This window comes from Prinia subflava, chromosome 5 (assembly GCF_021018805.1).
Source record: "Prinia subflava isolate CZ2003 ecotype Zambia chromosome 5, Cam_Psub_1.2, whole genome shotgun sequence".
Taxonomy (NCBI): Eukaryota; Metazoa; Chordata; class Aves; order Passeriformes; family Cisticolidae; genus Prinia; species Prinia subflava.
In genome coordinates, this window is record NC_086251.1 from 48,459,357 (window position 1) to 48,481,284 (window position 21,928).

General features: G+C 45.9%; 1 protein-coding gene across 2 annotated transcripts in view; it reads right to left on the reverse strand.

Moving 5' to 3' along the window:
* The window catches only part of ASB2 (ankyrin repeat and SOCS box containing 2), a 28,850-nt gene extending 13,459 nt beyond the window's left edge, over window positions 1-15,391 (reverse strand). The window contains exons 1-5 of one of the 2 annotated variants that reach the window (XM_063399273.1): window positions 15,076-15,391; window positions 8,919-9,183; window positions 7,255-7,356; window positions 2,735-2,901; window positions 1,929-2,084 (exon numbers count right to left, since the gene is read on the reverse strand). In XM_063399273.1, the coding sequence (XP_063255343.1) occupies window positions 1,929-2,084; window positions 2,735-2,901; window positions 7,255-7,356; window positions 8,919-9,163 (670 nt within the window). In that variant the 5' untranslated portion in view covers window positions 9,164-9,183; window positions 15,076-15,391. The remainder of the gene's footprint in view (window positions 1-1,928; window positions 2,085-2,734; window positions 2,902-7,254; window positions 7,357-8,918; window positions 9,184-15,075) is intronic. The other variant, XM_063399274.1, reaches the window with a different exon arrangement.
* Window positions 15,392-21,928: the final 6,537 nt, after the last annotated feature.

The following is a 21,928-nucleotide window of genomic DNA, read 5'->3' on the forward strand; positions in this document are numbered from 1 at the left end:
GTTTTAGAAAAAAGGGAAGAGGCTAGGACAGGCTTTTGAAAATTTTCCAGGTGTTGTGTATCTGTTTCATGTAGCCCAAGACAATATAATACAAGTAGGCCATAGAGCCATTTAGGTCTGTATAAAAGCAAGGGCTTCTGCCAAGTGACACCGTGTGAGGCTCAGAAAGGATGTGGCAGTGAAGCCAGTCTTCAGCTGGACCTGGCTAATTGTCCTGTGCAGGGGTTGTGCCAAGCCTGGTGCTGGGGGGAATCTGGCCCAGCACATTTGTACCAACAGGAAACCGCAGGGACACAGTGAGGTGATAAGGTGCAGGAAGTAATTTATGAAGAACAAATATGTTACAGAAATCACGTGACCTGAACACTTTCTTTCCAAATTCTGTGCAGACTGACTCTTCATCTTACTGCCATGGACTGCAGTAAAAGCTGCACGTAGACAAGAAAATAAAAAAAATCTCAAACCAACAGTTGTGTGAGTCAGTAGCACTTTCTCAATTTATAGTTCAATTTATAGTTCAGGACCATCTAAAGATAGTTTCTTAATCATTAATAGCATTTTGTTGATTTTTTGTTCTACCAATTTGTCCCATAGGTTTTTGAATGTCAAATCATGAGGCTTCCATTGCACCTTAATGACAGGACTCCAACCTAAAGGTACATAGGGTGAGTAGCTACATGGAAAAGCCACAATTAGCATCTGTTGTACAATGTACGGAAGAGAAGCACATTTCATAGCAATTCATTTTGTCTTTGAAATAATGGTGCCTTTTTCTCACAGAAGTCCCACCTTTTAGTTCTGATTCTTCCCTTGCAATATCTCCATGGTGCTCTCCCCATAAACAGGTGTCACTCATATACTGGAAGCAACTATGTAATTAGACATTTCTGTAATTATCTACCCATGGCTCTGCAGAGTTTAATTTGCTTACATATGAGGGACGACTATTTTGTTATGACAGTTTTTTTAACTCTTTTGTTGTTGTTGTTGTTGTTGGAGGATGGTGTAGAAGATACTGCATCAAGACTAGCCCATTCTTTCTAACAGTTCACTGGCTAAAGGGTGTTTTTATATCATTGTTATTGTGATTATTATTACTGTGAGCACTACTACTACTACTACAACTACTACTACTACTACAACTACAACCACTACTGTGTGTTTAATGCACAGCTGAACAGCTTTTCCCTGGTCAACTAAAAGTCAAACTTTTAAAACAAAAGCATTTTAAATGCATCTGTAATGCTAGGCATCCAAAATTGTAGGCAAGGTTGCTGTTTTAACCTGTAATATGTGTTTTTAGTGTTTTAGAGTGCTAGAAAGTGTCATGGCAGGAGCAAAGAAGGTTAGATGTGAAGGTGTGAGAGGTCTCTGAATGTTTGTGATATCATGGATATATTGCTAGTCTGCTAAAAGAAGAAAGTGTTCTCTCCAACCAGCAGCAAAGTGATATGTCTGTGTTAAATACTTTATCTGAATTGTTTATAATTGTATGACTGTCCCATAGCACATAGCATGGCCTGACCCACACAGTATATGAATCACTGGCACGTCTACAGTTATTGTACTTGCACTTCTAGCAGCTACTTAGGTCCTACTGTTTAGCAAAGCATACATAGTCCTTCACTGCCCAGCTTTCTGTAAATTTGGGACATGCAGACAGCTTAGGGCCCCACTGAACACCTCACCCCTCACCCTCAGCACCCCATCACAGCTGCACCCTGCTGGACAGCTGCTATTCCTGTCTTGTTGAGGGTGAGATAAAGGGCCATGGCATGGCAGATCAGGCATAGGAGATAGAGGACTGCCACAGGGAAGCAGAGAACCAGAGCTGATCATTGACTTCCAGCCCCTCATCACAAGTGACCCTGCAGTTCCGCCCTGGTGGTGCCAGAGGAGCTGGCCTCCCTGTACAAGCAGGCCCTCACCTTTGTAGAGCGGCGTTTCTCTGGCCTTGTTGGAGATGTCGGGCTCAGCGCCAGCCTGCAGCAGGGTGAGCAGGCAGTCCAGGTGGCCCCGGCTGGTGGCCAGGTACAGAGCTGTCTCCTCGTTGAGGGTGCGCTGGTCGATGGTGCCTGGGTACGCTGTGGAGGGACGGCCAGCCCAAAGTCAGTGTGGCATGGAGTGCACCAGTACCCGCAGCACCACCACCTCCTAAATCCTTGAGGGTCTCAGTTTCTGTTGTTTATTCATTTCCATAAACAATGTAAATTAGGAATGTACTACAGTGTTACTATAACTCAGGTTGAGTATTGAAACCTGTCTTCAGTTTAGATTAAAATGTTCAGCTTTGACTACTAGTGATGCAGAAAGGCGTTGAGCAACTGTTCTTCAGCCCAAGTTCGAACACTAACTACAGGAATTAACTTCAAGCACCAGCAAAGAGATGCTGGGTTGTTTCTCCTCCCAGGGGAAAGTGGGGTTATTCCTGCCAGCTTGCAGCAGCCAAGCAGCTCATGATAGGAGAGAGCTCAGCTTCAAGGCCTGAGCATGAGAAATCCAGAGCTTGGCAGAATCTATCCCATACCACTTTCTCCCAAATATCTTATTTTAGAGGCTTCAGTCTGGAAACCTACTTTCCAAGAGAAGGTGAAATTAATACACAGGCAGGGAGGTTGGAAAGAAGCTTCATACACAGCCCCAAGCTAGGATTGAAATACTGCTGATTTGGCCTTTTAGTTTATTAATGTTCTTCTTTTCCCTTTTGTAAAGAGTTAGTTTTAACTTCACTGACCTTTTTGCAACAGGCTCAGGCAGCCCACTTGGCCATAGTATGCAGCTTCGTGGAGGGGTATCCAGCCATCCTTGTTAGGTACAGAAAGGTTTTTTCCTGATTTCATCATGTTGCATACTGCTTTTTCATCTCCATCCCTGATTGCTGCCACTACAGGGTCAGTTTCTCTTTAAAACAAGATTAATACTTGGTTATTGCTTCCTTCATTACTGAGAAGCTTTATTCAGCAACATCATTGTTGTATTTGCTCAAAATAGTGAACCCCTGCAGCCTATGTAGCATATATTTGTACAGTGAGACACCATAGGGCTTGTAAAGGTAAAATTTGTCTTCTCTAATTTTGTCACTGTCAGCAGATCAGAACAATCACTGTCTGGAGACACTGATTGCTCTCCTCAGAAGGTAAGGAGATTAGGTAGGTGTAACTAATGTCTGACACAAACACTTATATTTTAGATGTTGGGGATTATGGAAGATTGGCTCTGACATTGCCCTGTACACTGCAGACTGTCCATGACTGTGATAATTGTATCACCTTGCTGTCTCATGTGGCATGGTGCTTCCATATGAGATCTTTTAAATAAGATCAGCTTTGAAGAGAATTCCCCCTGTTCATCCTTAAAGAAAATTTTAGATTTGATTTGCAGGTGGCTATAACAGAAATTATCAATAAATCTTACTCTTGTATTTTTTAAGATACTTATTTCCTCATACAATCCTGTTTTCAGAATTTAGCCAGTCCACTTACGAAGAAGGGAGAGCTCTAGTTGGAGCATGTAAACACTGGGGTGTTGGTCTTGGCTCTCCTTTCTTCATGCAGGGAGGACTGAAACAAATCCACCTACCCAAATCCCTCTGCCAAGCATGCATTCCGCACACTCCGGGCACCAACCCATTTCTTCAAGCTCTGAGTGTTTGCAGAGCAGGGCTGACCTGGGCACATCAATCCTACTGCAGAGCAGCAGTGACAGCTCCTGTGAGTCTCCCCACACAGCAGGAGTCCCAGCACTGCCTCACAGCCACTTTTCCCGGGTCAGCAGCACCTCAGCAGGACCTGCCACCCTCCTTCCAGCCCTTCTGAGGCTGCCGGTAGCATGGCAAAGTGGGGAGCTGGGAGCTCCTACCCTGCAGCCAAGGCAGGCAGGACCCTGTGGTGGGCAGCAGCTCTGTGCAGGCTGGTGGGCAGCAGCTCTGTGCAGGCTGGTGGGCAGCAGCTCTGTGCAGGCTGGTGGGCTGTGCCTTCCAGTGCTGGCATCTGCTTGGGCTGCAGCTGAGCTGTGCTGGAACAAGGCAGCCACAGCCTCGTTATTGTGATGCTCTGACTGAGATTCAGCACAGCCAACGCCGCAAAGGAAGAAGGACTTTACCAGTTCTAATGGGGCCTTGGAAAAAATGAATGTGGGCTGTAGGTTCAGAGACAGAAAACAAGAAGTTGCAGAAAGCACTGGAGCATTTGTGGTTAGAACTAACTCTACAGAGAAAATCTTGTCCTGAACACAGAGAGATGCGGGAGAGAGGTGCATGTCTCAGATTGTTAGCATTGCCAGGGCAGGAATACAGCATGTGGTGGAGGTCATGCAGGCTAGTGATGATGGGAACAACCAGAAACTCCAGTTATTACAAGGGCAGGTCAGCACAGGAGTTCTCACAAAGCAGTATGCTGCAGCAAGATTTACACTTCGTGGGAATTGCAGGAGCAGCACTGAACTCCATTGTAGGGGCTAGACAGACCAACAGTCTGAAACGCACATAAGCCTCACTAATTTCAGTTTTTCCAAAGACACACAATCTGTGCCATAAACACTGATATAAGTACTGAAAGAAGTCACCAAGCTGGTTTTCTGAGGGTAAATTCAGGGCCAGGAGTGGAACAGGTGATCTCAAACCTTGTGCCTGAGAATGGGAAAAGACACCGTTTCCCAGGTGAAATAGTACTTGGTGCCACTTGCTCCTTCTCTATAGCTTCTCTATAGCTGGAAGCAATGATTTCAAGACAGTAGGGTCACAAAAATAGCAACACTGGAATGAGGAGAGATACGGGACACAAGGCCAGGCATTTTTCCTGAGAAGATAACAGCTAGAACAGGCAGCTGCTGTCCTGGCCACAGCCCTCCCAGGAGGAATCGACTGACCTTCTGCTGGCCAGATGTCCCAGGGACACTGCTGTATCTCCATACTGCTTACAGTGCCTTGGGGACTAAACCTAAAGTTCCTAATTGTGTACCTATAATAGATTTTTATACAGGTGTTTCAAACTGAGCATTTGGTTGAAGTCTGCTGACAGTAACTATTGGCATTTTTGGCTGGGAGAGGAGGCGGAGGTGGGGGATCTTCATCTTTCAACACCTCTGGCACAAGGCTGCCGAAACCATCTGTTGTTCTGTGCAAAGGCTCATGTTACACTTGTAGGGCTGCGGCCTCAGGATTTGGGCACATGATACAATTACTGGTGCTTAATGAATTACTGCATGCCAGGTGGGCCATGGCAGGACTCTGCACATGGGCCAGCTCACAGCAAATGCAAGGTAAATCACATTATCTGAGACCTCAGGGAAAGCAGGAGGGTACCTTGGATCTGTGCTGGGGTTAAAATGTGTGAAGAATCAGTTACTACTCTCCTTAAGCCCTCAGATGCGGAATGAAGCAAACTTCTGTCTGATTCCTTGACCTTAAATGATTCCTGAGTAAGATGAGGGGGTTTGCTGGACCAGGCTGCAGACGCTTTAGCCAAGAAAATTCCAGATCAGAACAGAAGGTTTAATGAATCTCCATGTGAAATCCTTGTTTTCTGCCTGACTTATAGTTGGCTGTTATAAAAACCCACCACATTCTGCTGCCCGGATTTCATCAGATATAGAAAATACAAGTATTAAAGCTATGGAGGAAGCTTGAGGATATGATGAAATCTTAAACCTTATAGGCAACTCAAATGAATAACTGCATTTCAAAGATCAGTAGGCAAGATAATAAATACCCCTTGCAGATGAGATATATGGTGAGGCCAATTCTGGGTGCTCAAGTGGAGGTTCAGTGGAACATGGAAAGGTTCAAGAAGCTCCTTCTTTTCCTGACAGCCTGGAGAGATGCAGGCAGGATGAAGGAACACCACTTCCCCAGGTGAAGCCAAATATCCCTGCCTAGCTCTGAGACTAGAGCTAGAAAAATGCCAGTCATGCCATCATGCTCTCCCAGGACTTCCCAATTATATTTTTACTCTACCTGGCAGCAGGGGAGGGCTAGTTTATCAGCCTTCTTGTATATTAAACTTTATGTAGCTACCTGGTGGGGAAGAACAGCCTGCCCTCAAGTCTTCTACTGCATCAAAGAGGCATACAAGGAGTGCAGGGCAACTAGTGAGAGGCTGTGATTTCAGTGTAACCAAGGGAAGCTAGCAGGTGACAGGGATAAGGCAGGCTTATGTTGTAGCAGGGAGAGGTTTTCACAAGGTCAGGGAGTGCAAGTGGAGGGCCAGGAACAGAGTCTGAATCAGCCAGGATGCAGGGAGAGGTGGGAGAGATTGTAGAGCTGGGTGAGAGGTGGAAGGAAGAAGAGTGGTGGAAGGGTAGTCACTGCACCTGTGCATCCAGGGAGGGGCTTGTAAGATGAATTAAACAAAATTTGAACTGGGTAGATAGAAAAAGTGGGGAGTTTCTTTTCTGCAGGACACAGGAAAGTGCTGCCTGTAACACTTTACTCTTGTCGTCTGATAGCTAAAGGCAGGTGCACCCATCTATTCTGCACTACTGAATACTGTAAAAAACCCATCATGGTCCACATGTTTCCACTACACAGACACTGGGACAGAGCTCAGGCCACTGTCTGCTTTTCTCATCCATGACTGTGTTCAACTAGACTTATCTGCAGCCTCTGCCAACAGCAAAACATGGCCAGGAAGATCAGTCAGTCAAGACAGTTTCCTCCTTGGGCAAGTAAGCCCTGCTCAGTGTGACTGGACAGCACAGGTACCGTTGGAAACAGGCATGGCATCTTGGGGTCATTTATAAAATACTTATTTGGAAGGATTGGACTTTCTCACCTTGTTTATATACTGGGATACATTTTCCCCCCACTTTTCCCCATTGCTGAACCCTGAACTTAATACCAATGCAGCTACTACCAGCACCTGCCTGCCTCATCTATCCTGTTGATAAGTGAGCCAGCCTATATAAATTAACCACTGTGCAGTCATCCCTGCCCTGTTCTTGTCACCTCAGAGCTTCTGGCTGACCCAGAGTCCCCAGGACACGAGCACTGAGGGGATGGAGAGAGATGAAGAGGGAGAAGAGAATAAGGGATATTTGAGGTGGGTCACTTGCATGGCCTGGGACAAGGTTGGAAGGAAGAACAGAAGTGCAGCAAGGGTGAGGTGCAGGTGTCAGTGAGACCTCCTCCAGGTGGACACCACGTTTCCCCCCACCAGGCACCATCACCACCCAGAAGATGTGTCTCAGGGAGAGAGTGGGTAGCAAGGCTTGTTTTGACGGCAGGGGAAAGCAGGAGAGGGAGAGGGAGGCACTTACACGGGCTGGGATGTGCCGAGCAGGCTGCTGTCGGACCTTCTGACCCCCCAGGCTGCCCCCGAGGCGGATGGCCGAGCACGGCCCGTCTGCTGCACCGCCAGTCTGGAGTGGCGACGGCATGAGTGAAACAAGGAGAAATACTCCGAGTAGGAGAAACAGGTCATGCTGAGGCAGAGGCAGAGACACGCATCCACAGAGACACAGCGAGCGAGCCCTGACTGCCGGTCAGGGCTTTGAATAAAAGCAGATGGCCACGGCTTGCTCTGCACTGGGTTCAGCTGCTCACTCGGCTCGAGTTTATTTTTGGCCCTCTGAGGAAGCGTCAGGGGATTCAAATGACCATATAAGACAACAGTGTGGTTAACCCTACCACAACCACACAGGAAGCAGGCACAAAGCGAGGTGAGGTGACGTTCATCACCTCCAAGGGGCCATGCAGACAGGTCAGAGGTGGGGGCAGAGGAGGACCCAGAGCCACTGGATGTCAGATCTGTTTCCATCTCTGCTCTCCCAGGTGGCAGAAGAGCTCAGCAATGCTACAGATTTGGTGCTACAAGCTCCAAAGATTTTCCCTCTGGTGAGAGGTCGAACACTGCTGGGCTCAGGCAGGAGAGGTTAATGCACAGAACTGCTAACGCTGCTTTTTGCCAAAATAGCAGGTGTCAAAGGACCTTCAACCAGGACAGGACCAAGTGGCCAGGGAAGCCCTTATTCTCCCCTGCATCAGGTCTCTACAGGAGAGCTGACTGTATAGGTGCACAGTGAGAAACCAGCCTTTGGTGGGAGCAGGACTGCTAGCCACACAGCATCCTGATTCCACATCTTGCTGCTCATCTAATTGTCCTCAGTTTCCCAGCCTTGGAAACCAAACAACCACAGGTGGTAATGAGCAAGGCATCAGAGGGCGGTGGAGTTATGAAAAAGGAGGAAGAGCAGAACTTCAGTAACTCTCAGTTTATTAAAAAAAAGAGAAAACTGAAGTAACTTAAAAGATTAAAATAATATTTCTTATTGCTTTGGAGTTGACTTTTGAATCTATTCCCATCCCCCTTGAGAAATCTGACTTTTATAAAATGAAAGGGGAACAATATTTGGGTTTGAAACTGTCAGCAGGTCTCTGTGACCACAGCTCAGAATTGCAGGGGAGGGGGATGCTGCCACGATTTGGTGTCTGGAGTTGCTATTGCTTAAGAGTGGTGTGCTTGAAGTCAGATTGTTCTCAAATAACCACATCCTTTAAAAATTGAAGTTTTAACAAGTAGTCAAGTCTCACTGTTTTATATACCTGTTTTTTGTGCCTCTCTTATGTTTTCCCATAGCAATGCTTTACTCCCTCTCTGGCAAAACCTAAGATTGTCATACAGAGGGGAGAGGAGCTGCTGGCTTTGGAAGGGCTTCTGTTCTTCGGGAGAGCTTGTGGCTGTGCCCCATTTTTTGTTTTATTTGTTGCTTAAAATGAACAACACCAAGCAAATCCTCCTCTCGCTGCGAGCACATAAATGGGTGACCTCATTGGATTTACAGCAGACTCTGACACTAATGACAGACTCGCAGAGGAGCCGCCTGGCAGAGCTAATTAGAGAGCACGTGCACTGTCAGGGAGCTGTTTTCCCTCCTGGGCAGGGCTCTCGGGGGGGAACACTCGGGCTGGCACTCAGGCTTACCTTTGCCAGGGGTAGATGCGGTAGGGAGGGTTGTGTGGGCTGGCACGGCTTGGGGCGCCCACCTCACCAGCACGGGCCACCAGCGACTTCTGGGGGCTCTGGGCTGCTGGCTGAGCCGCTGAGTCCTCTTCCAGGCTCCTCTGGATGGCCATCTTTATCAGCTCATCTTCACTCAGGCTGCTGTACAGACTGTACTCCTCACAGCCTATCGTTGGTCTTTGAGTGTTTGCTGCCGTCGCAGCCATTTCTGTTATTCTTTGCTTTCCTGTAAAAGGAAATTGTGATCATCAAAATCTGGAAAATGAAAAAAACTCAACTATCTTGTACTGTTGTTTGGGTCTGCCTCCTAATTAGGCTGACCAGAAAACCCTTCAGAAATCCTTCACTGGGGAGAGAACATTATCGGCTAAAATTTGCATGTAAACTTAATGAACTAATTCCTTTCAGTTACAAGGAAATAACTGGTTTAGCTGATGTTTGAAAAAGAGAGAGTTGTTGCAAGCAAGGCAAGTTTTTATCTGCTTATTCTGGTTACCAGATCTCAAGAGAAAAATAGGTAAAGGAAATCCTCTTAAGATTAAAAAGACAAATTTTTGAATTTTATTTAGGAGAAGACCAATAGATGTCTCTTTTTGTTCATTTTATTTCTTGCTGTAATTGCAGGAAATTAAGGGAAGAGGTTTGTCTCTTTGCTAGTTTTCTGTGAGGACAGGTTCTCCACCATGAAGTGCAAAGAGGCTTTGTAATTTTTTCCACCTTATCTGAGGATCTCTCAAGCAACATGCAAAGCTATTCTCTGAAGTGACTTTGTTTCACCCAGCGAGGAGAGCAACACCACACTGGCCTGTTTCACTTCTGGTTTTCTGCTTTTTCACAGAACAAAGTTCAAGGTCATGAGTGAAATGGAAATGAGAGAAGGGGGAAATATTTGGCACACTCAGCAATCACAGAATGACTGTGAACCCCACTGCAGGACTCTAAATGCAAAAACAATTCAAAATACCTGCAGAATTTCAGTAGTGCTAGGGAAGTACTGATACCGTGAATGGTCCACTGCTCTAGCAGCATCTCATTCAGATGCCAGAGAGCACTCTGGCCATCAGTGTTCAAGACCCAAGGGTTGATTTTATGGGAGGAGGTGGAAAAGCTTGCCTCTTTTAAGAAGATAACAGCCAGTGTAGAATAGGTTTGATTTTATAAGTGCTGAAAGAATTGTGTAAAATAGCAGGGAGTGCGGGGGTGAGGAGCACTGGGTTGGGGAGCAATGGAAGCAAGCTGCTCAGGAGGACATGGAGGTGACAGGGGAGGACAGGGACCCAGCAGAAGAGGACAGTGGGGATATGTTCCCCAGATGCAGAGAGGTGAGGGGCTGCCTGGCCATACCAGTGGAGTTCCCGAGACAGCTGCCTGCCTACCCTGTGGCTGCCAGTCCCTGTCCCATCAGTGCCACAGCAGGGTTGGTCTCCAGCTCCACACAGCCCTGCTCTGCCCAGGATCAGGTCCTACTGATCTGGGCCAGCCAGCAGAGCCATCAGCGTGGGGACAGCAGAACCACCCCTTCCCAGTGCTCAGGAGCTGCCTCAGCAGGAGCCTCAGGGGAGCTGCCAGCTGCCGTTCCCTGTGCAGCTGCTCTCTCCACCAAGCACCCAGCTCAGCCTGGTTTCCTGGGCACTCACACTGGCACCCGTGGCAGAGGGGTCCAGCAGGCCACAAGCCTCACACCAGGAAAGGGTCCTGCAGCAGCCCTTGCTGCTGTGTGCACACCCAAGAGGCAGTTCTGACCTGGAGGAAATGGCAGCTCCCCAAATACAGTTTAAGGAAGTTGCAAGAGCTGGAATCAATCAAGTAACTTAAAATCTTACACTTAGGCTTTTCACTTTAGACATGGTGATATCTCCCACATCAACAGCCATCTCAGGCTCTAGGCCAACTCCAGAAGAAGTGGGAAGACTTTAGGGTGAAGGGAAGCCTAGCAGATTTCAGACTGACATGATGACTTTTAACAACAAAAGATTTATTTTACAGACATGAAAAATGCCAAAAACCCCCCTTCAATTGCTGTAAATAATGCAATCCAATTTTGATGGGTTTTTTCTCTCTCTTTTTTTTTTCTTTATTTTCAGCCAGATCTCTCATTGCTGCTGTTGCTTCCCTTCCCCAGTCAGTGCCTCAGCTCTGCTATGACCCTTGCTGTCCCAAAGATCCAGGCCCAGGTGTCACACCTCTGGTAGCCTCCCTGTGCCCCCCCTGCTCCAGTACTTGCCCTTGGCTGCTCTCCAGCCAGCAGCTGGCCAGGAACCACGGCACAGCTTTGTTTGTCCAGCAGCTTCTGCTGCTGTTTGGTTGCTCAGCCCCTGGCAGTACTTACACAGTCGCTCAGCTGGGAACTCACCTAGAGACTGGTGAGCTGCAGATGTGTGGAACCCAGAGGCTGCAGCTGGAAGGGACACCCAGCAGTCGTCTGCAGCATGCAGCACTGCAATGCCTGAATGTAGGGACCTGGCCCCAGTGGTGACTCAGAAACCCAAACAAAGCTGTCAGCAGGGAGGGCACGATCTGATCCTAAGCTCCTAATGGAGGTGATGCACAATGAATCCTTGGAGAAGGCAAGAATGGAAATGGAACTGCTCTTCTCTGAGGGCAACCTGCACCAGTGCAGGCTGGGGCACAGATCCCTCTGTATCCTCCCCAGTCCCATTGCCAGCATCCTCATGGCAGTGAATCCATTGCTGCTGTGCCTCTGAGCTGGGTGTTGCAGTGCCTTCTGTAAGAGCCTGGGCTTTAAGGACTGTACAGGAGACCTCTGCCAACACAACTCCACACCCTGGCACAGAGGAGCTAACTGATAGAGCTGCTTCACCATATCCCAAATGGATGTAGGGATAAAGGCCGCTTCTGGACCTTCTTCCCCTCCTTCCTTTTGTTTCACACATTCTTAAGGCAAAGGGAGTAAAAAGGGAAGATTTTAAGTTTATGGAGATCACTCCTATTTCATCCTCTTACCTTTTGTAGGGGTTAACTGGGTCCAACCTACTCACAGAGAAAAGGGAGAACCTCTCCTGCATGTTGGTGAGCTTTGCTAATCTAAATATTTTGACAGGAGTTCCACAGAGTGCAGAAACAACAGTGTTGGCTACAGCTCCCATCACTGACTCATCCTGCAGGGAGAAACTTCATAGGGCTCAAAAGAGAGAAAGCTTTCAGTTCTGCTCATCGCACTGCACAACACGATGAAGGTGTGGGGGTCACATCCTGGGCTGCAGGAGCTTTTGGGCCCTCACTGAGAGCCAGGGACAGCCTTGGCTGCCCTGAGCCCCTGCAGAGAGTGTTCTAGTAGGGCTTGAAGGTGTCCCTGCATCCCCCTGCTGTCTCCACTTGCTCAGACAAGTGTGTGTGTGCAGTTTGCCTGTGTGCTGTGGCTGATTTGGCAGGAGGCAGGGCATATGCCTTCTTCCCTACAGCTCCCTTCAGAGTGAGCACAGCAGAGCCACCACCCTCCCTTTCCACCTGAGGATGCTTCTGTTTAAAGCTGCAGGACCACAGGACAGGGCCACTGGTCTGAGTTGTCTGTAAGAGGCTGCAGTGAGGCAGCTGAGCTTGCAATAACAGGCTGAGCACAAGCCCTTGACTGGAGAGCAATGCACCACAGCTTGATCCAGTTCACCCTGCTTTCCCTGAGGCCAAGCTCAGTGGCATCACCTGGCAGTGCCCTGGCTCAGCTGACACAGCAGGGCTAAGTTTACCCCATCTGAGGCCATCAGTGAACTGCCAACCGCAGACTTATAAAAGCTCACTAAGCTAATGTGCTATAAGCTAAATATTTTCCACTTTCTGTAATGGAGGTGTGAAAAAAATCAATCTTTGTTGCTAGAAATATTTGAACAAGTCTGGATAATAAGATCTGGCCAAAGTGGTCTTTCTAAATGTAGCTTGAATCTATTTCCTTGCTCTAAGCCAGCTTGCTGTAGGTTTAAAGTATTGGAACTAGATTTAAAAGTTAAATGCTGCGTTTATTCCTCATCCTAACTTAAGGTTTTGGGGGAATGTTTTATCATTTGGCTGTACTCTGCATTTCTTTGGCAGCCCAAGAGCCCATCCTCTCACGCTGGTAGCACACAGCATCTACTGGGACAGCAGAACCTGATTTTTAAAGCTGTGGGTATAGGGCCCATATAATTTCTTAGAGACTGCTTTGCTTCCAGGTCTGATGGCTTCACTAGTGATCTCTCTTGGCAGAGATATGTCTTAGGATTCTGCTGTCCGTGCTGCCATTTAGTAGGTCAGTCTGACAAGATCTGGAATCTAAACTCACCACCATTTCCACACACAGTCTGATCCTGATTTTAATTTTGCCATCCTGATTTCAGTGAGAGTTAGTTAATTCAGATGTGTAATCAGGCCTGTGCCATATAGAGGCAACTTAGATGCATCCAGTGACCAGAAGGTAAAGCTGGAAATAAAACACTTGTACCAGGACCATGGTGCGACTTTCTAACCTGTGTTGAGGAGCAGCTGTACCTGGTAGATCTCTGAAACCAAAGGTACTACTCACAAGGAGGACTACTAGTAATCACCTACATGATGGCAAAAGCCAGAGACAAACACAATTAGGTTGCTATTATATTCGGACTACAAGCTCTGTCAACATACTGCTTAGGAGAATGGGCCTCTGATCCCTGATGCAACGTAAATAAACAAGGATTACTGCTGGCTTTGAACATGCAGAACCATGCAATTCAATACCATTAGCATCTGAAACAACTGGTCCCTGTTGATAGCACTTCTTTAAAGAAAAGCTTAGCGAGGCTGCCTGTCCCCCCTCAATGGCTCCCAGGCAGCAGAATTAGCAGAATTACTTATTTCTGTCAGAGCAGGATGGCAGATGAGTGACAAGGTCATTAAGGGAGCAGAGCCAGACTTTGCCTGCCTTTGCGCTGAGTTTATTCCAGTCAGCTTGTAACTGAATACAGAACCTTGTTATTTATGGCTCAGGGTGCAATAAACCACATTTGTGAAAACACAACCAAGTCTTTGGAGGCTGCAAAAGAGAGAGAAGAGGAGCAGCTTCATCATTTTGCCTTTTGCAGGGAGTGGTTGAGCTCCTCCTTCTGCAGATCCGTGTTTGCCTTTGCACGTGTTTGTCTTTACTTCTGGAAGCAGCAGGAGCACACGTGGGGGAAGGCAAACACGGCTGGATGCCTCCACAGCAGACTGAGCCCCTACTCCAGTTCTTACTGTGGCACCTTTCAGAACAGAGACTCCGTGGGCAGTGGACACCAGACCAGCTTGCAGCACTTAAAGTACTTACATTTTTGCTGCATTTTAGGTCAGTTTGCTGATAAATCTTTGCAGTTTTCCAAGAGATAACTAGTACAAGGAAACAAATTACTTTTTTTAAGCAGAAAGATTTCAATGCCCATCAGATCTAGCAGAGCTGAGACATCAGAAGGATGACACCTCGTGCTGTCCTGCTGCAGCAACAGGCAAGGATTCTTTGTAGTGACAGCTTATGCAAACCACTCAAGTTTTAGCCCAGTGCTGAAGGAGCAAAGCCAGGCTTCCCGAAGGAATCCTCTGAGCAAACAAATTCCCTTGTTCAGCCCCAGCTGTCAAAACAGGTCACCTATCAGCATGACACATGCCCTGATGCCACCAAATCATGATTCTGCACAAATCCTTTACCAGAAATCATATACCTGCAAGCTTTTATTTCTTTTCAGAACATATTAATTCACACAGAAATCAGTGCAATATTAGCTTCATGTCAAACCAACAAGAAACTTAGAAATTAAAGAAATGGTTTGCTGATGTAATTTTTCTCCTTCACACTGTGCCTTGCATGCTACATTCTAGTATGTTGTGGCTACAGCATTGATTTCTGAGCAAGATATTCTGGGGAAAAAGATACAGGCACTGCCTGCGAGTAAAATAAAAATAAGGAAGGACAGAGCTACCATACTGTTTAACACCAGACAGTGTTTTATGGCATATTTGAAAAAACCCCAAAGCCCAAAACAAACAAAAGCAAATCACAAAGCTCCCAAGACTGTTAGGGTGTTAGGTGGCAAATTGCTGTAGGAATAAATATTTGCATAGACATAATGAACTGAGAGATTGAAAGTACTAAATAAGTTCAAAACATGCATATTTTCATTACCTTTTTGTTCTGAAATAAAAGGGTAATAATAGTGTTGGAATGGGTATCTCCTTGGTTAAGTCTTAATTCAGAAAATCCTTGGTGGTGTTTGTCTCCCTGCTTTGCCTGGATGTTTCGATCAACTGCAGGACAGCTTTGAAACACGCTCGCTTTGAAGCCCGGAGTTTATTTCTGGATCACCCCATGATCAGCGAATACAAGCCAAAATATAAGTTGTTCCCAATCTCAGATTTCCTGTTTGAAGATGCACAGCAGAAACTTGTACCAATCCTAAAGTTCTTCTTTGTTGCATTATCTGAAGAACTTCACTTCATCGACATCCTGTAGCTAAATGACACAAATCTGACCTTTCTATTACATCATTATTTATTGTCCCTGACAAGTAGACCATATATGGATATGTTTCTGGAACCTAAAGAAGAAAAAAACCTGCCATATAAATTTGAAGTAAAATGTGCTGTCCTGGAGAGTTTTATTTGCTTGGGGAGCAGTGACCTCCATTTACTTTTGTTTTAGCTGATGTTTATTAAACAAAACAACCAAACATGACATGGGTATTTACTGATGGCTTGGAGTTGTTCATACATTTTTAAGACTGCAAGTTGGAGACTTCAGGATTCCAAAAGATGACAACAGCACTTGTGAACCTGTTCCAAGTAGTATTTTTAAGAGCTTACTAGTGGAAAAGGACTGCTCTCATACCACCTAAATGTGAACAATAGCCTCTCTCTCAGACTCCTCCAGGCCACAGATATGAAGTGGTATCCATCTTCCCCACATCTGGAAGAGGGCAAGCTGGCCAAGGAGGAGATAGCACTGATCCAGGGATGAGTTAGAAGAAAAAAGTCATGCATATATAGGAGAACTGACACATGGATCACCTGGATCACGGGAATAATAATGCTCACTTTGGGAAGGTTTCCATGTGTTTGTCCAGCTAATACAATGAATGAAGGGAAACCATAATAGGATATCAAACTTAGGCCTATGCATTTTCCTTCAGCTCCTCTTTCACTCATTCCCATTGCAAAACATTGCATACACGGAGAATAAAGCCTAGATGGAAGTGGCTCTGGAATCCTTTCTGAGTACCTTGTAGAGGCTCAGGTTCACTGTAGGCACCCTGTCAGTGCATGAACACCCCCATCTAAGGCTTAGCAGGAGCAGTCTTGGAGGGAAAAAACGTAGCATGACCATATCATCCAGTAATTTATGATTCCTTTCAAGTCATCTGCTTTGTTTTTAGAGTCTTTCAGGCCCAGCATCACTTTCTCTCCATGCTTGCTCCTGAATCCATCTTGCTCCAGCATGACGTCATGGTGAGTACATGGCACATCTTCCTTCCCTGCTGTCTGAAAAACTATCTTCCCCTCATAACTAGTGCTGGGACAGTTTTGCCCAAAGTTAAAGTCGTTCAGCAGTTACTGTGACAAAGGAGCCCTGGATGTCATCACCCAGAGTGTGAGAAACTCCTACGCCCTGGACAAGATGCCAGCCAAACCTCTGTGACTTTTAAACAACACCCAGTGCTTTTTTTCCTTGATACTATTTCGAGATTGTAACTAGCCTTGGCTTAAAACCAATACTATCTCCCACATTTAACCCTTCTGCTTGCTTTTTGGCACTCACCCTTGATCACTGAACTCCAGAAAACTTGCTGATACTGTCATGCAGGTTCATGCTTTGTAAAGGCAAAGGTGTCCGAGTTTTCCAGGATGGCCTGCTTGATTATGAAAAGACATTGGGGCTCAAGGTCCTGTGGGCTATGAACACTGCAGGTGGCTCCCCATACCGTTCACAGCAAGCACACTGCAGTTCCCTTCCCTTCCCTCCCACGTTTCTGGGCTTCCTTGCAAAACTCTGTGCGCCCTTGATGTATTTGAGGCTGCTCTGCATGCTGATGCACCATTTTCCAATAAAAGCATGGAACTCGGATTCAGATCTATTTTCAGATACCATTAACTCTCCCTTTTGTCTTGAGTAAATCATTTAACTCCTCTGTGCATCATTTACTACATTAGTGAAGTGGAAATAATCAAATGCATTAACTTCAGAGAACAGTCCAAAATTCCTTGCAGATGGGAAGCCAATGGGACTACTTATATGGATAGAGACTGCTGAATAAGACCTTATTTAATTAGTATCTGTGAAATCCTCAGAGGACAGCCTCATATAAGTTTGAATTTTAATTACAGAAATAATACTATACAGAAATGAAATCATACATTTGAGGGTTGATTTTTTTTCCCAACAAAACAATATTGTGGCTTTATTAGAACACATCCAAAGCATAATAATAACAATCATGATTTATTAGCATTGCATCAGATTGGCTAATATTTCCCCAGGGGCAGGCAAAGTTACAGATCTGCATTTTCAGCTTGACCCTGAGACATTTCAATAGATTACAAATGTCACCTGCAACAATAAATATGTAAATTTACACTATTTTCTGGGACAGATTTCAAACTCAGACACTGCATATTAGATCTGTTCACTTCCTTTAAATAGAAGTGATGGAAATGGCCAGCTCATGCTGATGGGGGTGAGTCAGCCAAGGTCTCACAAACAAGGCACAGTAAAAGAGATCTGAATCTGGGAGGAGAAAAGGATGTTCATGTGAAAACAAATGGCAAATTAATCAGCAAGATTGTTTTATCCTCATATTTCCTCAAAATAGCCAGAAGAAGCCAGGTTAGGAAAGCACATTTAAAAGTGCTTTCCTTTGTCTCTACTTCCATTAGTTGATTTAATTAGCCTGTCATCACTATTAAGCCCTTCAGCTCTACTAAGCTACACAGCTCAATCTGGCAGCTGAGGCTGGAGGAGAAAACAAAGTTCATTTGTGCATCCCAGGAGACCAGTGAGCTTGTTACTGACTCATTCTGTGTGCAGAGCTGCCACAGATGTGCCTTCACCTGAGGAGGTGCAGGTGAGAATGGACAAAAGCACAAACTGTCTTCCACAGCCTGGATCTTACAATAGTGATTATTGCATCCAAACACTCGGCACATGTGTTCTGAAAGGAAAAAGCACTGACTAGTTCTGACAGTAACAGTTCCTGGACAGAAAATCCTTGTAATATTTTGCCTCAAGACAGCATATCTCTGTGTGCACCAATTACCTGTAACTGCTGTCTTGTTACTTAGATGTGGTCTGAGTTTTTCAGTGCAGAGAGACAGCAAGGTATTTTGAGTGGCACATTTCCCTGAGAGCATAGAGCTAGAGTATACATCCTTTACCATCATATCCAGTGAGCAGAGCTTTGCTCTCAGTGTTGCCACGCTGTGCTTCCATCAGCCAGTCCCAAAGATTAAATGTGAACACCAGAAGCACAAGAACCTCTCCTGTGCTTCCTGCTACACAACCCACGGTCAAATAACAAGAATATAGAAACTCCCACAAGAAAAAATGGTTTCAATTTCCTTTGCAAGAATTAATGATTGCTTTGGCCACCATACCCTGAGAGAGGCAAGGAGCCAGAGGAACTTCTATGGGAAAAGGTGCAGGATGTCATGCATGCCCAGGGGTAATGAATATGATATACATTATTCTTTACTAACTTTGCTGCCTAAATACTTCTTTGCTGGAAAGATGTATCTGGTTTTGAGATCACTCTACCAAGATTATAATTCCCCTTTGAGGAGGAATTTATCCCACTTCAGTGGTTGTTGACACACCCTAAATCAGGGTGGACTTTGGCTCAGTGCATGACTTCCACCTCTGCACTGTGGCTCCTCACAGAATTTTTTTCCCTTTCAAACCTAATCAAAATGAAGTCCTCACTCGTCTGGAAATGTGACATGAGCACAAAGGGGAACACCCAGTATCCAGGTCCTAAGACCACTTTCAGGTATCCAGTGACTCAGCCCTGCCAGTGAGCTTTGTGAGAGTGTACAGCTACTACAGTCAATGCCACTCTGCAAATGTCACCATAAGGTCACAGCCACTGACTCAGCCTGAAAGAAGAATCAGTCAGAGGGAACATGAAAATCTAATATGAAGTGAACACAACCCAAAGACTGTATAAACAAATATATGTTCCTTGGAGGAAGAGGGAAATCACAAACATTATCATTTCGTTCTCTTTGCTGTGCAAATATCATTTATCTTGTTATAATGTATGTTAGTAAGAATTCTAATGAAAGACTTGCCTTTACCTTGACCTTTACAAAATCCACAAAATTCAGAGATATTGCTGCAATCCCAGGGCTCTGAGGCTCCTGCAGGGGAGCAGGAGGATGGGAATGGCAACCTGAAACACAAGCTGCTGTGAATAGCAAAGGCCCTGGGAAAAACAAAGTCTCCAAATTGATGGAAAGACAAAACCAATTTTTATGAAAAACAACTTTTTCATAGGTTTTTAAAAGGAATCCTTGGATATAAGCAATGGCTGTTTACCTATGAGCAATGGCTGTTCACCTTTCCATTCAGTCTCTTAGGATAGTTTATTAACAAAGTCTCTTTAGAAGCTTTTCTGTGGTACCCTCTAATTCCTTTCAGACTGATTTATTTCTAACTACGTTGCGTGCTGTATGCAATGAGACCTATTTCATTGCTCTCCTTCCCTTCCTGCAACAACTTGAGAAGCTTTCTGCATATGGGTCTGTCTTTGCTTCACTCTTGCCACAGATAAACAGACTTCAAAAACCAAAAAATGTCCCTGCTCAAATTCAGCAGCTTGCAGTAACTTTTACCACAATGGAGCCCAAGGAGTTACAGCTCTCTGTATGCTTGGAGTGAAGCTAAGGCAGGTACCAGCAGAGCAGCAAGGCAGAGCAGAACCCTCCTGTGCACAGCCCATGGGAGAGGTGCACGGGTTGGGATCCAGAGGGATGGGCTCCAGCCTGGCTTGGGATGGATGCTGGAGGTTGCTTCTGACCAGCTGGACTGGAAGTGACTCTGCTGCCATGGTGCTCAGAGGCTGAAAACAAGGGACAGGTTGTCCTCCACACTGATCCTGCTGTGCTGGCCCACTCCCCTGATGAGGTGGCCAGGCTTGGGACATGGGTGATTGCATGCAGACAGGAGCAGCAGAGGCTTCAAGATAGGCTGTGCTGAAGGACACTGCACCAAACCCCTCTATTTACCCAGTGCTGGGTTTGTGTGCTGTCAAATTTGTATAATAAATACAATCCCTGAAGCCCCGGCCAAATGAACTGTCCTTTACATTGCCATGTAGAAATCTTCCTTGTCCTGCACTGACTGAGCATGCAAACAGAGAGGAGCACAGGTTTATGCCTCCTTTAAATTCAAATCACAACAACAGGTTTGATTCACAAGGCTGACATTTAATTATTTGCCCTACATCTCAGGTTAAATTTAGAGGTAAATTTAGAACAAGTGTCTGGACAGAATGTCATGACACCAGTGTATATCTGTTGCACAACATGCCACATGAACATGTAATGTTCAACTTGGTTAAAAATAACTGTGCACTTACCTAACTCAGCAGACTTCTGTCTACTGAGCTGGTAACCAGACAGTGCAACAGTAAGAGTTACAAGTAAATTCTGGAAAGAGATATTACTAAAAGCAAGAAAACAGAAAAAACATTTCTCTGTTTCTGTTCTTGCTCAGCTTTTTTTTATCGAGTAGTAAATGCTGTTTCGTTGGAATATGACAGTCCAGATAATCTTAAAAATTGATGTGTATAAGTAAATTAGAGTGAAATTGTGAAGAGTTTTTTCGTGACTGAAGTGAGAGATCACTCTTTCTTTAAGAGCAGAGTTAAGCCTTAAGCCCACCTTAAAGCCTAAAAGAGGACAGATTCTTTCACAGTAAAAAAATAGCTTGCTACATTCAAGCTACAACAGGGCTATGCAACACCAGTTGAGATGACTGAGTCAGATAGACCCAGCTCTCCAAACTAAGCATCATTATCTTCCTTGAGCTGTGGTTGGAGAGCCTAGCTCCAGGAAAAACGATGCCTGTTTTAGAAGTGTCAAAACCACGAAGTGAGATGGAAAATCTGTTTAACACCTTTCTAGATAAGATGAGAAGAGCACAAAAGCACAGATGAGGGCTGGAGCAAAGAGCTGAGCTTCACCCAAGCTGCTTTGATGTCACTGAGAGCTGTAACAATAAGCAGAATGTATTTTCTGTACTTCTGTTCTTTGGCATTTCTCTAGACCCACCCTGCTGATAAGGACAGGTTAGGGTGTTTTCACCAGGCCTTGTTTGGTGGGTGATGGCCATCACTGCCATCACTGCTCTCCAGTTACAGGAGCTGGCAATCCCCATGGCTCCCTGCTGAGGAAACATCCTTACAGGGCCCCAGCTCCACCCTGGAGCTACAGCCTGGCACAGGGCAGGGCAGCAGGATGAGACCACGTGCTGAATGCTGCTGACCATCAAAAGGAGAGGCCAAGAGCTGTGCTGAGTGTCAGGGTGCACTGAGAGCACCCGGGCAGCATGCAGGGCTCTGGGCAAGAACTGGGGGAGCGCCTGTGGCAGCTGAGAAGGGAGAGAGTTTTGTTCCAAGGTGCTGCAGGTGGGATGCAGACAGTGCCCTGGGTCACGAAGCCAAAGCTGGTCCAGCCCAAATGAAGGGGGCTGGTACTTGAGAGTTGCCCAGGAGCTGATGGGAGCCTGTGCAGGCTCAGTCTGGGGACAGGGAGTTCTATCACGTCATGGGCTGCAGTGGGTACTGAGTGGTCTCCTCAGCCAAAACTCTCACCCTCAGGTGGGACAGTCCCTTGGCACCAGAGCAGGGAATAGCACCATGTCAATGCAGGGAAATGTATCCATCTACTTTGTGCTTGCTCTCTGAACACCAAAACACAGGCATGCCAGCACAGCAGCTTTCAAAATTGCTTAAATCAGGTTTATTTTTTCCTTTAATGAGTGATTT